The 13,814-nt window shown below is 35.0% G+C and overlaps 1 protein-coding gene across 1 annotated transcript in view; it reads right to left on the reverse strand.

The window, feature by feature from the left end:
* Positions 1 to 5,530: 5,530 nt before the first annotated feature.
* CDH8 (cadherin 8) overlaps positions 5,531 to 13,814 on the reverse strand; it is a 414,745-nt gene continuing 406,461 nt past the window's right edge. Inside the window, exons 11-12 of the mRNA XM_036278160.1 lie at positions 7,023 to 7,274; positions 5,531 to 6,293 (exon numbers count right to left, since the gene is read on the reverse strand). Of these exons, the coding sequence (XP_036134053.1) occupies positions 5,800 to 6,293; positions 7,023 to 7,274 (746 nt within the window). The 3' untranslated portion in view covers positions 5,531 to 5,799. The remainder of the gene's footprint in view (positions 6,294 to 7,022; positions 7,275 to 13,814) is intronic.

Consider the following 13,814-nt stretch of genomic DNA (forward strand, 5'->3'; position numbering starts at 1 on the left):
TGAAGAAACAGTACCATGGACACTGATCCCTCCAGTAAATGCCTACTGGCCTTGAGATGCAGAGGACTCTTCCATAAATAAAGGGGAAGGAACACATACACACACAGTGTCTTGATCTGGTTGTGAGCTACAATACTAGAGTATGATTTCTGTCTCTCTCGTTTATGGGATGCATAGTTTAACTCTGAAAAATTCCTTCAGACATCTCTGAACATTATTTTTCTTCCACAAAACATGCTATGAAGTAGGCAAAGCCATGTGGGTTCTATGAGTACCCACTTTCTGAATGTTTGAAAAGATGTCATTAGTTTATAAATAGGGTGCTTTAAAAAAATTTTCCCTCTTAGTGTTGGGGATTTGCCAAGCTCTGATTTCTATTGCACCCATTCTTCAGTTCCCACCTTTTTTGAGAGCTCCATGTAGGCTTTTTTTTGAGTCTTGGGTCTTCCCATTTAACATCACTTACTTCCTCCTAAGTACTTCTATATTACTGTAAATAATTTAGCTTCTAATTATTTATTTTTCTTTCTTTTTTTTTAAGGATTTTAAAATTGATTTTTAGAGAGAGAGCAAGAGAGCAAAACATCCATCGGCTGCCTCCTTCATGTCCTCTACCAGGGATCAAGCCCACAACCTGGGCATATGCCCTGATCGGGAAATGAACTGGCACCTTTTGGTGCACAGGACAATGCCCAACCAACTGATCCATACTGATCAGGGCAACCTCTGATTCTTATCATTACAAATCTCACATAATAATTAGAGTGTTTAGTCACAAGCTGAGCTTTAATATCAGACCAACGTAAGTTTGACCCTAGATTGAAATACTATTTATGGGACCATTGAGACAAAATGTTTCAACAATTAGTTTTAGATGAGAGTTATTAGTTCCATCTTATAAATAAAGGAAATAGGTTTGGGGATGCCATCTCATTTAATCTTTCCATCTAACTCTATAGAATAATTTCTGAACTGGTTGATGCTCAATATATATAGGAGACACAATTGTTTCCTTTTAGATAACCCATCAGTCTGGGGGGTATTAAATTGCATGAACCCATAATAGTAGAACTGGGTCAAAAATACTTGTATTAATGTATCTTTAACATCAAGAGTATATTCATGTAAAAGACAGTATACCATGTGATATATAAATGTGTGTTGACTAAGAAGAAAATAATAAAAATAAGTGTCTGCTTATGATAGAATCCCTGTCTTCTACAATCATAAAGAACAGTGATTGCATTGACAATATATACAAAGTGGCTGGCCAACTGAGTCACTTTGTAAAGAAACTTTCTACAGAAAATAAAACAATACTGTAATTGAGAAAAACAAAAACATGCTGAAAACTACTCCCTGCAAAATACATTCTATAATTATTTTCTTCACAAAAACACAAGAACATAAAAACATCTAAATTCAGTTTCACAATGTGATACATTTAATTCTAATCCCAGCTATCATGAGCCATTATTTTGTTCTCAAATAGAAACCTGCATTTAAACCCTTTACCTTCAATCCAATGTCCTTCAAAGTCAAGGTTAGAGTGAGAAAAACAAATAGCCACCATTCCAGGTTTTGGGTAGTATGTGAGGTGGTGAGACAAAAAATTACAAATATAAATTAATCCTAGGTCACTTACTTGGGTGTAAGTGTATACATAAAGAGATATATGTGTGTGTACACATATATATTTTTTCCAATGTTAATGTTCCTGTTCAAATTGTGCATTTATATGGCTTTTATAGTGATGCTCACTGTTACCTTATCTTTTTCCCTGACAGTAATGGGATTTCAGTCATGCTCAGCCTTTCCTACAGTGCCAGTGATGGGAATTTTTGAAATCTTATTACTGCTTGTACTGCCCTGATCTCAGATGGAACTTTCGATCAAAAAGGCAATCAGAAGGTTATACATTTGTGAGATTCCCTGCAAAGCCAGTGATCGCATAATACAACTTGTTGGAAGGGCCTGCTTGCCTTCAGTCCTTATGCGGCTATAAAGAGTAATTGGCTACTTAGCTCTCAGCACCCACATTTCCTTCTCCAAAATACAGCATAGCCCAGAACTCTATTGAGACTCAGTGTGAAATCTGGCTGCTCCTAGGAGATTTCCAGGTCTCATGCAGAGACTTTTCTTACTTTAAGCATCTGATTAAACAAACTCTCCCAAAGACACATTTGGCCCTTTCTAAGCATTCTTGTCTCACTGGTGATGCCAGTGAATCTAAGTTTTCTTTTATTTTGTATACACACACTTACCCATACATAGTTTCCTAAAACATTTTCATTGTTCATATCCTAGAAATCATAATCCTGTATGGCAAGATTAATACTTGAATTTAATTTCTAGCATATTTTAAACATCCTATTATAAACTATTTTTAATCTTCAAATAACTGTACTCATCAGATTATTGTAAAGAATAGGCTCGTTATACTCCAGACTATACGTATATGGGTGTTTAGAAGACATTTTTGTAAGTTTATTTGATCAGTTAGTGGACAGGGTCGAGGCTGAATTGATCCCATGTGATGTCCAATCACCAGGATGCATCATCTCCCCAGACAGGAGCTCCAAATTGTGAGATAGGCAGATGAGGATAATTTTGTTTCACTTGGCTCCAGCTCAGCGGTTCTTCTCCATTTGGTAGAAAATCATTGGGAAGGGAAAAGTTTCAAAATTGGAAAAAGACTAATGGTTGAGACACAGTAAAAACCCTTAGACATTAAAATGTCAATGGATTGAATAAACCTTTTATTTGAAAAATAACCACACATGTGTAAGAACTGTCAGTATATTGCTGCAACAGAAAACAATACACATAGAAAAAAATAGTCACTTTGATAAAGTTAAAAATATGTATTATTTAAAAATAGTTGAGCATGGGGTTCTCAAATTCTAAAAGTTTGGGACCCCCAGTGACCTTTTTTGGTTGAGGAAATCCTGGCAAGTCTATTGCTAAAGTAAAAAGCAGTTAAGTCAAGGGGTGTATGTGTGTGTGTGTTTCTTGGACCTTTATTTAAATTCAGGATACTCTAAAAATATAGTTCAGCCGTAATATAAACATGAGATGGTAGGGGGACTACTGCCAATTTTTGACCAATGAAAGACCATTATTTCTTAATTCCATATTATAACACCTTAAATGGGGTTTTAAGCACAAATTGCTAGCATGATGATGGTAAAAAAAAAAAAAAAAAAAAAAAATCAGCAAGAGATCCATACTTTCATGCTATTTTCACAGGCAAAGTAAATTTTGTGATAAAGTTTGGGCACCATATGGCAATTATCCTATTGATTTCCAAGATTGGAGGATATGGATTTGATATTCCTAAAATTAGTGTAATTTTTGTTAAGCATGTTTATATATCTGTTATCTATGGCACTTCACTGATAAATATACTAGAAGTGAGTCTGGTATGCAAGAGATAATTCAAATAACACTCTCACCTTGGTTTAGAATGTGTAAGCGTTCAACAGTCATAGTGATAAGCATAAAAGACAAACCATGAACAATTCTCAAGCAACAGAGACTCAGTAAGGCCTTAATTAATTCACTGATAGTTGTAAATTCTAAGTGTAACATTAAAATATTTTGTTGTCATCACAGTAGAAGCAGCTTCCAAAAGTTGGTACCTTCAGTTTCCTAGCCAAAGTCATGTTCCTCTCAGACAGCCCAAGCCAATGCCTGAGATGGTAGGGAAACTACCACTGAGAGACTTCACTTGACCAGTAAAAGACTTCGACAACAGGCCATCTTTCATTCAGAACCCCCTAGTTGGTTGGCAGAGATTTGTCAGGCCTGTATTTCAGTCTAAGGCTCTCTTGACAAACTCTGCTTTCTATCTCTTTATTTTGACATTTTTTACATTATATTTTCCTGTTTGAAGGCTTTCCCTGTACAATCCTGCTTCTCCTCTTTTTTAAATCTTTAACTCTTAACTCTGCTTTAGTGTCTGCTTCCAGGAGAATCCCATTGTCACAGCTGAACTAGACTTTCCATACACCATGTTCCTTTAATATCCCCGTTGGCATCATTGCCAAGCCATTTCCCATCCCTGGTTCTTTATATAAAAACTCTTACAAATAAAAGTGATTCTTGCAATAATTTAGCTGAATGTTTTAGAATTCTAGTCAGACTTGAAGACTCTGTTAGTAGGTCTTTATCTGACTGGGGAAAAGAAAAGTAAAGACAACAAAAGTATTTATAAAAATATATTTCACAAAGTAGGAAACAATACAGGAGTTTCTCTGAATACAATACATGGAGTAAATAAACAATATTGCATTAAAGCAAAGTAGAAAATTAAAATGATCTGCATGTAGTAGTTCAGTCTTATCATACATTTTCTACTCCTAAATGCCAGGTTTGTATTACAAATTAAATATGCTCACATCTTCTAGGGTTGTTCTCTTTTGGACTCTAAGATGTTCTGTGTATCACCATGAGGGTCAAGGAGAGAAGAGCTAAAAACAGAAGCAGTAAAATTATGTACAAATCAGTTCCTGCTCTAAAACATTGGGTACAACTTGAAGCATGTTTATTGGGCAGGGCATTATGTAGATATCTAAAAGTCTAGAGTTTAAATATTCACATGAATCAATATACTTTCAGATGTTTGTGCTTGTAGTAAAAACACCAAATACTAGGATTATGAACAAAATAGAAAACAGTCCAAAAGTTTCTCTGGAAAAATGCTGTTCTTGCCATCACCAGTCACAATAACACTTTCTACACTAAAGAGACTATTAGCTCCTTTTTCATAATATTGCCTGCCATACTCATCTCATCAAAATGTACATGTATTAAACATTCATTGTGTGTGTGTGTGTGTATATATATATATATATTTATAGAAAACAATCTAAAGGATTATTAATGGATATAATTTAGGTTTTCTTCCATATAGTCCCCTAATCTATAGATTACCAACCTTAATAAATAAAAGCATTAATGGACATCAATAAAATATTTATTTCGAAGATTAAACAAATAAAACCATCTGTCTCTTATGTAGTCCACTGCATGACATAGTTTATCTTTGTGTCTTTGTAGAACAAGAGGAAGTGGAGGGAAGGAGTAATCCTGCTTTTAAAAAACAAGCCTGTTCAATGGGATTTCTCTTCTCCTACCACCTAATTGGCAATCCCCACCTTGGAACGGATTACAAACGTGAATATTTTAAGGCTCGACACAATATTTAAAGATGCTATTCAGTCTCTGATGAGTGAGGCCAACAATTATGTACAATGTGTGGTCACCGTACCGTGCAATCTAGGAGGCCTTCCCAAACTCCAACAGTCAGAATGTACAGCCGACCAAGTATTGCTTTATCATGTGTGGCGGGATCCTTATTGGTGAAGGGGAAAAAACCCATTTGCATTTATAAAAATCCTTGCAGAAGACACATATCAGCAGCAAATTCCTTGCAGGTCTGTTTTTCTAAGAAAGCACCTTTTAATTTGGATTTTTTTCCCCTCTTTTTACTCTACCTTTTTCTAAGCATTAACCAGGATCCCAATCTTTGTCTGTGGTGGTCAGGTAAGTATCAAATATTCAAAGACTTCTAGACACTCCACATAGTTTAATTCACACTCCACAAGATTTATAACCTCCTAACATGTACTTTTTATTATCAATTTTTTTGGTTCAACATTAAAATGTAGTTGAGTTTATAGATGATTGGTGCTAAACTTGCCTCTAAAACAAACAGCCACATTGGTTGTATCTAAGGGGAGTGACCCTAGAATATTACAGAATGCTCAGTTCCATTGGTTTATTAATAATCCACTGTCAAGTTTCTTTGTCACTTTCACCAACAGAGTAAAGTTCACCCAGTCTCTTAAAACGGGGACCCCAGTCACTGAGGTAGTCAAAATTCTGGTCTGAGTCTGAGGTGGTAGACTCCAAGGAACTGAGGGAGCCAGCCACAGACCCTCGGCCTTCATAGCCATAAATCTGAATGGAGTCATATGGTGGGGCTGTGGGGTCATTATCTGCCTCGTGTAGCCGCACATTTATAAATTCATCCACGTCAACACCATTGGGAACTGGAGCAAGCCCTTGCCTTGGCATGAACTGCAAATCTGGTTTAATATCCTTACGGGGTAAAAACCCATTAATTCCATCTGGGTTTTGTAAAGTTGCAATATCAAAGGCCTCCGTATCTTCTTCCCCTCCTCCCTCATCATCGTAACGAATTATGTTTTCTCGTACGTCTTCATCATCTTTGATAATTAATGGTTCATTTTTATGTCGCCGCAGAGTTACAAACAGCACCACAATGACTGTAGAAAGAAACCATGAAATAACAATTAGCCAAACTTGCATATAATTTTATAAGCAACACACCATGTAGGTTCAGAGAGAGGATCATTCTTTTAAAACTTATGAGCACTTAGCTTTAATAACATTGCCTTGGGAATTAAGCAAAACACCTTTCTGAAGGATGAGCATTAAATTTTGAGTGAATACTATTTGATTTTATTATCAAGAAACATATCTCAGGAAGACAATGCAATTTTGAAGAAAATAGACGTTTTGTTTGCCTGTTTATTTTCTTTTTATTTCACCAAACTTTGTGATAAGATGGACTCCGCAACCCAATCTATACACTGTTTGGATAAAAGAGTACTTTGGACATATGTGAGCCTTTATTGTAGTAAAGAGGTGTACGTCAGATCTGGAGGTCTTCTTTATAATGGATGCTGTTGTAACCACATACAGGCCCAGTCCCGCTGCTACCACCACTGTGCTTAGTCTATTTTTTCACTGGTGATGGGATTGAAAAGGCACCCAAACCTCTCCAATTGGACATTTACCATTACATTCTCTTCACCCCTTCTTAGTGATCTCAAAGCTTGGAGAAGTATAAGACAGTTACTCTTTCCAAAAAACAAAAAGAACAAAAATGCTCATGCCTGGCTTGGTCAGGGTTTGCTGTCCCTATTTACAGCCCTTTATGAACCCCCCCAAGAAAATAATGGTGACAATTAGGCTATGAAGGAAATACGTACCTAGCAGCAAAATGATGCATGCTAAAATGGCAATTAAGGCGCCCATGCTGAGTCCAATTGGAAGGACATAAGCTTCCACATTACAAGACTGGACAACACCATCTCTGCTGCAGCCACAGACCCGGATGGTCAGCGTGCTGGTGCTGCTCAGAGGAGGATTCCCACTATCACTGATTATGATTGGTAAAAGATACACTTCTTGCTTCTGGCGGTTGAATCCATTATGCTTTGCCAAAATACTGAGCGAATTATCTGGAAAAAGTGAAAATTACAAAATTTTCATCATTTCAAAAATGGCTATTCAAACAACACCAGTTTTTTAGTTCATAAATCTTCTGCAATCCTCGAGGCCACGCCAACCCCACCGGAGCACTGCAGCCCTTTCTCCTCCGCTCTTCCCATTTTCCCAACTTGGCTGGACCACAACATCCGCACCCTAACAAGTCCAATGAATGGGGCCCCATGACAAGCTAATGGAGCTTTGCTATCATCTTGGAAATGAAAAATATTCCTTTTATTTAAAAAAAGTAACTGTCCTCACAGAAGACATACATTAGTCCAAGTCCAGTAAATAAGTTTAATTTTCTCTCACGAATCCTGATAATGCAAAATTGGCTGGACAACATCTCAGAACATTTGAAAGGCACATTTGAGAAACTCTATTAAATAAAGGTAAACTACATGACAATACAGCATATAAAACAATGCACTTTGTTGACTCTTACAGGTACCTAAAAAGTCATGCGTGGCCTGGCCAGTGGAGCTGAGTGGCGATGCTCTGGTCAGGATGTGTGCAGGAGGCAACCAATCGATGTGTCTCTCTCACATCGGCATTTCTCTCTCCCCCCATCTCTCACTATCTCTCTTTCAATCTCTCTGAAAAAATTGGAAAAAAAAATATTCTCCAATGATAAAAAAAAAAAAATAAAAGCCATGCATGTTCTAGAGCACTTATACTAAGATAACAAAGTCTTATTTTCTGCCATTTGGAGGGGATATGCCATATACAGTACAATTTTTTAGAGTAGACCTGTAATGGGTACACAGGTAAGAATAACATGAGAAGTCACAGGATTCCATTTTGAACATGTCAATGAATTATCGTGAGATTTATATCAATATCTGAAGTAATACTTAAGGACATTTAAACCATATGTAAGGCCATAATTCAGTTCAAAGTAAAACTGGACAGTGAGACACCATTAGTCCCATGTTATCCCTATAGTTCTCAAAATTTTACCCTCAAATGACATTTTTTGTTGTCTTCACTCCTATCTTGTGAAATACAATCATATTACATATATTGATTATTAATGTATTTTCTGATTTTGATTAATGAAAGATATATCTATTTAAAATAGAAATACTAATTATCTCACATGGGTTTTCCCACTAAGAGCAAACAAACATCATTTTGATAAATGTGTGCAATATTTTTGGGGCAAAATGATTATTTTAGTTGGAATTTATTTTCAAATTTTGGCAAGTTTGCAAAGCCTGAAACATTTGGCTACCTCATCATTCCATATTAATCTTTTAACCAAGGGGGACGTATAAATATGTCAAACGTAAACAATATCGGGTACGGGTAGGACATATGAATACGTCCTTGAAATATATGTTGCGCCCTGGAAAGGGCAGCAGGTATATTTTGGAACAACAAAGGTATTAGTCATCCATACATGTCTCGACATGAATTTAAGACACGGAGGGAATCGGTATCATTTCGCTATTGAGAGTGGTGGCCATGTTCTGGGTGAGCAGTGACGGTACATACTTACACTTATCTACCTATTTTTGTATTATATACTATTTACTTATATTTTTTATATTTACAACCTTTTTATTTTAGAATACATTTTTATAAGTATCCATCAAAATGAATGAAAGCAATATCAGCGATGATGAAATCAATGTACCGGCAGGTAGAAAAAGGAGACGTATTATGAGTTCGTCATCGGAGTCATCTGACAGTAATTTTGACTACGGCATGGAATTGAGCGATACTGAGAATGAAGATGGTGAAGAAGCTGATGAATTTGGTCCTAGCAACAGCATTGTTTCTGAAGAATGGCTACCTCAAAATGCAGAAGACCACCATTTCCTTTACTGCACATCATGGAAAAACTTTTGATACTCCTCCAAAAAAAGTTCCTTTGTTTTATCTTGAGAAGTTTTTAGATGAGGAACTTATCAAATTAATCGCAGAGCAAACAAATTTGTACGCCACCCAATTTTTTGATAATGATCCTGAGTTGAAACCACGTTCGAGAATTCAAAAATGGAAGGATGCAAATAAAGCTGAAATGAAGATTTTTGGGGGGCTCCTAATTTTACAAGGAATAATTGGAAAACCAGCTTTTGGACTTTATTTTTCAAGAAGAAGAAGAATTGAAACACCATTTTTTATGAAACTATGAGCGAAAGCAGGTTTGGATTATTATGTAAGTTTTTGCATTTTTCAGACAATCTAAGTTTTGGTCCTAACACATTTAATAGAAAAACATATAAAATTGATCCAATCATCAATAATTTGTCAGAGAAGTTTAAAAGTTTTTATGTATGTGAACGAGAAATATGCGTAGATGAATCTCTTTCATTATGGAAAGGGAATTTATCTAGGAAACAATATATATCTACAAAAAGAGCTAGATTTGGAATTAAGTTGTCTATTTTGAGTGAAAGCCAATCTGGATACATACAAAATATAATTGTATACACAGGCAAGGACACAAATTATGGTTCGAACTACCCACAAGAAAAACAATCAACAAGAATTGTTTTGGAGTTAACACATGACTTACTGAATAAAGGGTATAGGATTTACTTAGATAATTTCTATACGTCAATTCATTTGGCTGAACTCTTGTGTCAAAACAATACAGACATTGTTGGAACAATGAGGATAAACAGAGTAAGAATCCCCAGTGAAATAAAAACAGAAAAATGAACGTATAATAAGATTCAAAGACAAACTTATGGTTTTAAAATGGAAGGATAAAAAATACGTATTAATGCTCAGTTCTATTCATAATGACGAAAAGACAATGATTGAAAAGAGAGGAAGAAGGCAAGAAACACCAAATGTTGTCCTGGATTATAACAAGAATATGGGCAGCGTAGGTTTGGGAGATGGAGTTATGGTAGCCTACATGGCTGCCCGTAATAGGCTAAAAAAATTTTATAAAAAAAACTTTTCTACGATTAATTGATATGTGCTGCTTCAGTGCATATATTATATACAAAAAAGATAAAGGTCATTTGGATCGATTACACTTTTTGATAGAGTGTGTAGAGAAATTGGTAGATAACAATATAGTGAAAACCCACCCAAAGACATCAACAAGCAGCTCTACACCTAAACCATCACGCTTAGTTGAAAGGCATTTTCCAGAACAAATGAAAAGTGATATAGGAAAACCTAAATCCAGAAAATGCCGAGTTTGCTACAAAAAAAGGTGTTAGGAAAGAATCTACATACTGGTGTCCAGATTGTAAGGTAGCGCTCACTATGTATCAACAATTGTTTTAAAATATATCACACGGAAATTGAGTTTTGAATTTTTACATATATATTTTAATTTTTTAAACTCAATATTTCTATTTTATTTGTGTGCTTTTGTTTATTGTTCTGTAATTGTTAACTTTTTTATATTTTTTATTGTGTATCTAAATAAAAAATATATATTTTTGTAATCTTTATAATTGTAAAATTTATAATTTTTTAATTCGATGTTTCCATTTTTTTGTTGGTATTCTCTTATATTTGTTTGTAATCTTGTATTTTCCTTTGTGCTTTATATATAAATAAATAAAATATATATATTTCATAGTCTTTTCATTTATTTTAAGCATAAATAAAAAAATAATAATAATATGAAATTACGCCCTCCGGGCGTAACGTATTTACATGTCCCAGTGAAAGAGTTCACGCCTGTTATATGCTGCATAATTAAAAAGGGAATTCCCCGGTTAACAGGTTAAGGCAGGGATCCCAAACCATTTTTGTCCAGCTCCTGGTCATCAGTGTTGTTTCCAGAATACACAAATATATGAACAGGTAGTCTACTCAAATGATTTCAAGTAACTGTGCTAAATCTTCTGTACCACATAGTACTTACTATACCGAGATTTCCTCAAATTATAGCTAATCCCTGAAACATGCATATATTATACTTATTTTTTCCTTCTTTAAGATATAACTAACCCTATAACGCCTTAGTATAAAGCAGTCAGACAGAAAAAGGCACTTTGTTAGCTTTTTTTTTTTTCCTAATTTTTTTTCTGGTTGTGCTTCATTATTTAGTAATTTGAGGAGTGAAAAGGAGTCTCTAATGGAGTTAAACAGCGGTATATCAAATGATCCAGTAATCTTCATTTCCATGACCTAGAAGAAGATACCACTAAGCTAAACAAGGGAGAGCATTATCTCAAAGCCAATATAGGATTATATAGCTGTGTTAAATTTTCAGAAAGTGTGTGACAAGTTTGAGTACAGTTAATTAGTGCAAGAAACATTTGTGGATGATTTCATATAACACAGTTCAAAACAGAAGATGGGAATTGTTCTTTAAGATGCAATTAATAAAATTACAAGGAGGCTTTTTTCCTTTCTGTGGTTGACATTATTTATATGAGAAACTATCATTGTCTATTCTCTCTTTAAAACAAGCTGTAATGATACTTTAGAAAGTGCTGCAGGAATCTTACTCATGTAGAACAAAGCTATATTCTTTATTGCATAGAAAAACATTGGTGGGTCTAACGCTAAACTCATACCTGGATATATCTTCTACACCTGGAATCTGCTAATGTTGTTCTATATACAGAAAATTATTGACTGAGTAAAGGTAGTTTACGAGTCATTTTTGCTAAATTTTACCTGCTATCTCCAGACAAGGTCATTCCCAACTTGCCAATTTACTTAAAAAAAATCATTTTTGATTGGTGTTTGTGTTTATTAATGATTGAGTTGAGTTATTTTATTAGACCAAATAAAACTCTCATTAACATAAAAACTGTCATACATATAAAAACTCATCATATCAACACATTTCAAATTTGTGTATTTAAAACATTTCTTTTTATTTTTTACATCAATTTTTATTAATTTATTTTTGTTACAGATGTTTCTCCTTTCTCCCCTAGACACCATCCTCCCCAACCAGCTCCCTCCCCCCACCAGCATTATTGTCTATGTCCATTGGTTACCCGTACATGCATATAAATTCTTTGGTTTATCTCATCCATCAACCCCATTGCCCCTCCAGATTGAGGTTTGTCAGTCTGAACCATATTATTATCAATGTCTCTGGGTCTATTTTGTTCATTACATTCCACAAATAAGTGAGATCATGTGGTATTTGTCTTTCTCTGATTGGCTTATTTTGCTTAGCTAATACTCTCCAGGTCCCTCCATGTCCTCTCAAAGGATAAGAGATCTCTATTTCTAACAGCTGCATAGTGTTCCATTGAATGTATGTACCACAGCTTTTTTTATGCACTCATCTATTTATGGACACTTGGGTTGTTTCCAGATCTTAGCTGTTGTAGATAGTGCTGCTATGAACATAGGGGTACACATATTCTTTCTGAAGGGTGTTTCCGCGTTCTTAGGGTATATTCCTTAAAATGGGATCACTGGGTCAAATGGCAGTTCAATATTAAAATTGTTGAGGTAATACCATAGTGTTTTCCATAGTGGCTGCACCAGTCTGCATTCCCACCAGCAGTGTATCCACCAAGAGTCCCCTTTTCTCCACACCCTTGCCAGCACTTGTTTGATGATTTGTTGATGGCAGCCAATCTGGCATGAGTGAGGTGATACCTCATAGTCATTTTAATTTGCATCTCTTTGATGATTAGTGACTTTGAGCATTATTTCATATGTCTCTTGGCCATTTATATGTCCTTTTTGGAGAGGTATCTATTTAGATCCTCTGCCCATTTTTTAATTGTTTTTTCTGTCTTCCTTTTGTTGAGTTGCATGAGCACTCTACATATTTTGAAAATTAACCTCTTATCTGATGTACTGTTGGCAATTATGCTCTCCCACAGAGTGGGTTTCCTTTCCTTTCTAATGGTTGTTTCTTTTGCTGTGCAGACGCATTTTAATTTGATGCAGTCTCATGTGTTCATTTTTTTCTTTTTTCTGTTGCCTTAGGTGATGTATCTGAAAATTCTGCTGCGTGTGATGTCTGAAATTTTGTTGCCTACACATTTTCTTCTAGGATTTTTATAAATTCATGAGTCACATTTAAGTCTTTTTTTTCCCATTTTGAGTTTATTCTTGTGTGTGGTGTAAGTTGGTGGTCTAGTTTCTTTTTTCTTTTTTTTTTTTTTTTTTTTTTTCGCATGTAGCTGTCCAATTTTTCCAAAACAATGTATAAAAGAGGCTGTCTTTACTCCATTGTATGCTTTTGCCAACTTTGTCAAATATTAATTGAGTATGCTGGCTTCAGTCTATTTCTGGGTTTTCTGTTCTGTTCCATTGATCTGCCTGTTCTTGTGCCAGTACCAGGCTGTTTTGATTATGGTGGTTTTATAGTATAATCTGTTATCTGGTATTGTGATCCTTCCTATTTTGTCCTTCTTTTTCAAGATTGCTATGGCTATTCAGGTTTTTTTTTTTTGGTTCCATATAAACTTTTGAAGTATTTGTTCCAGTTCTGTGAAATATGTCATTGGTATTTTAATGGAAGTTGCATTTAATTTTTAGTTTGCTTTGGGTAGTATGGATATTTTAATGATGTTAATTCTTCCAATCCATGAACAAGGTATGTGCTTCCACTT

This window comes from Molossus molossus, unplaced genomic scaffold (assembly GCF_014108415.1).
Source record: "Molossus molossus isolate mMolMol1 unplaced genomic scaffold, mMolMol1.p scaffold_m16_p_25, whole genome shotgun sequence".
In the NCBI taxonomy this organism is placed as follows: Eukaryota; Metazoa; Chordata; class Mammalia; order Chiroptera; family Molossidae; genus Molossus; species Molossus molossus.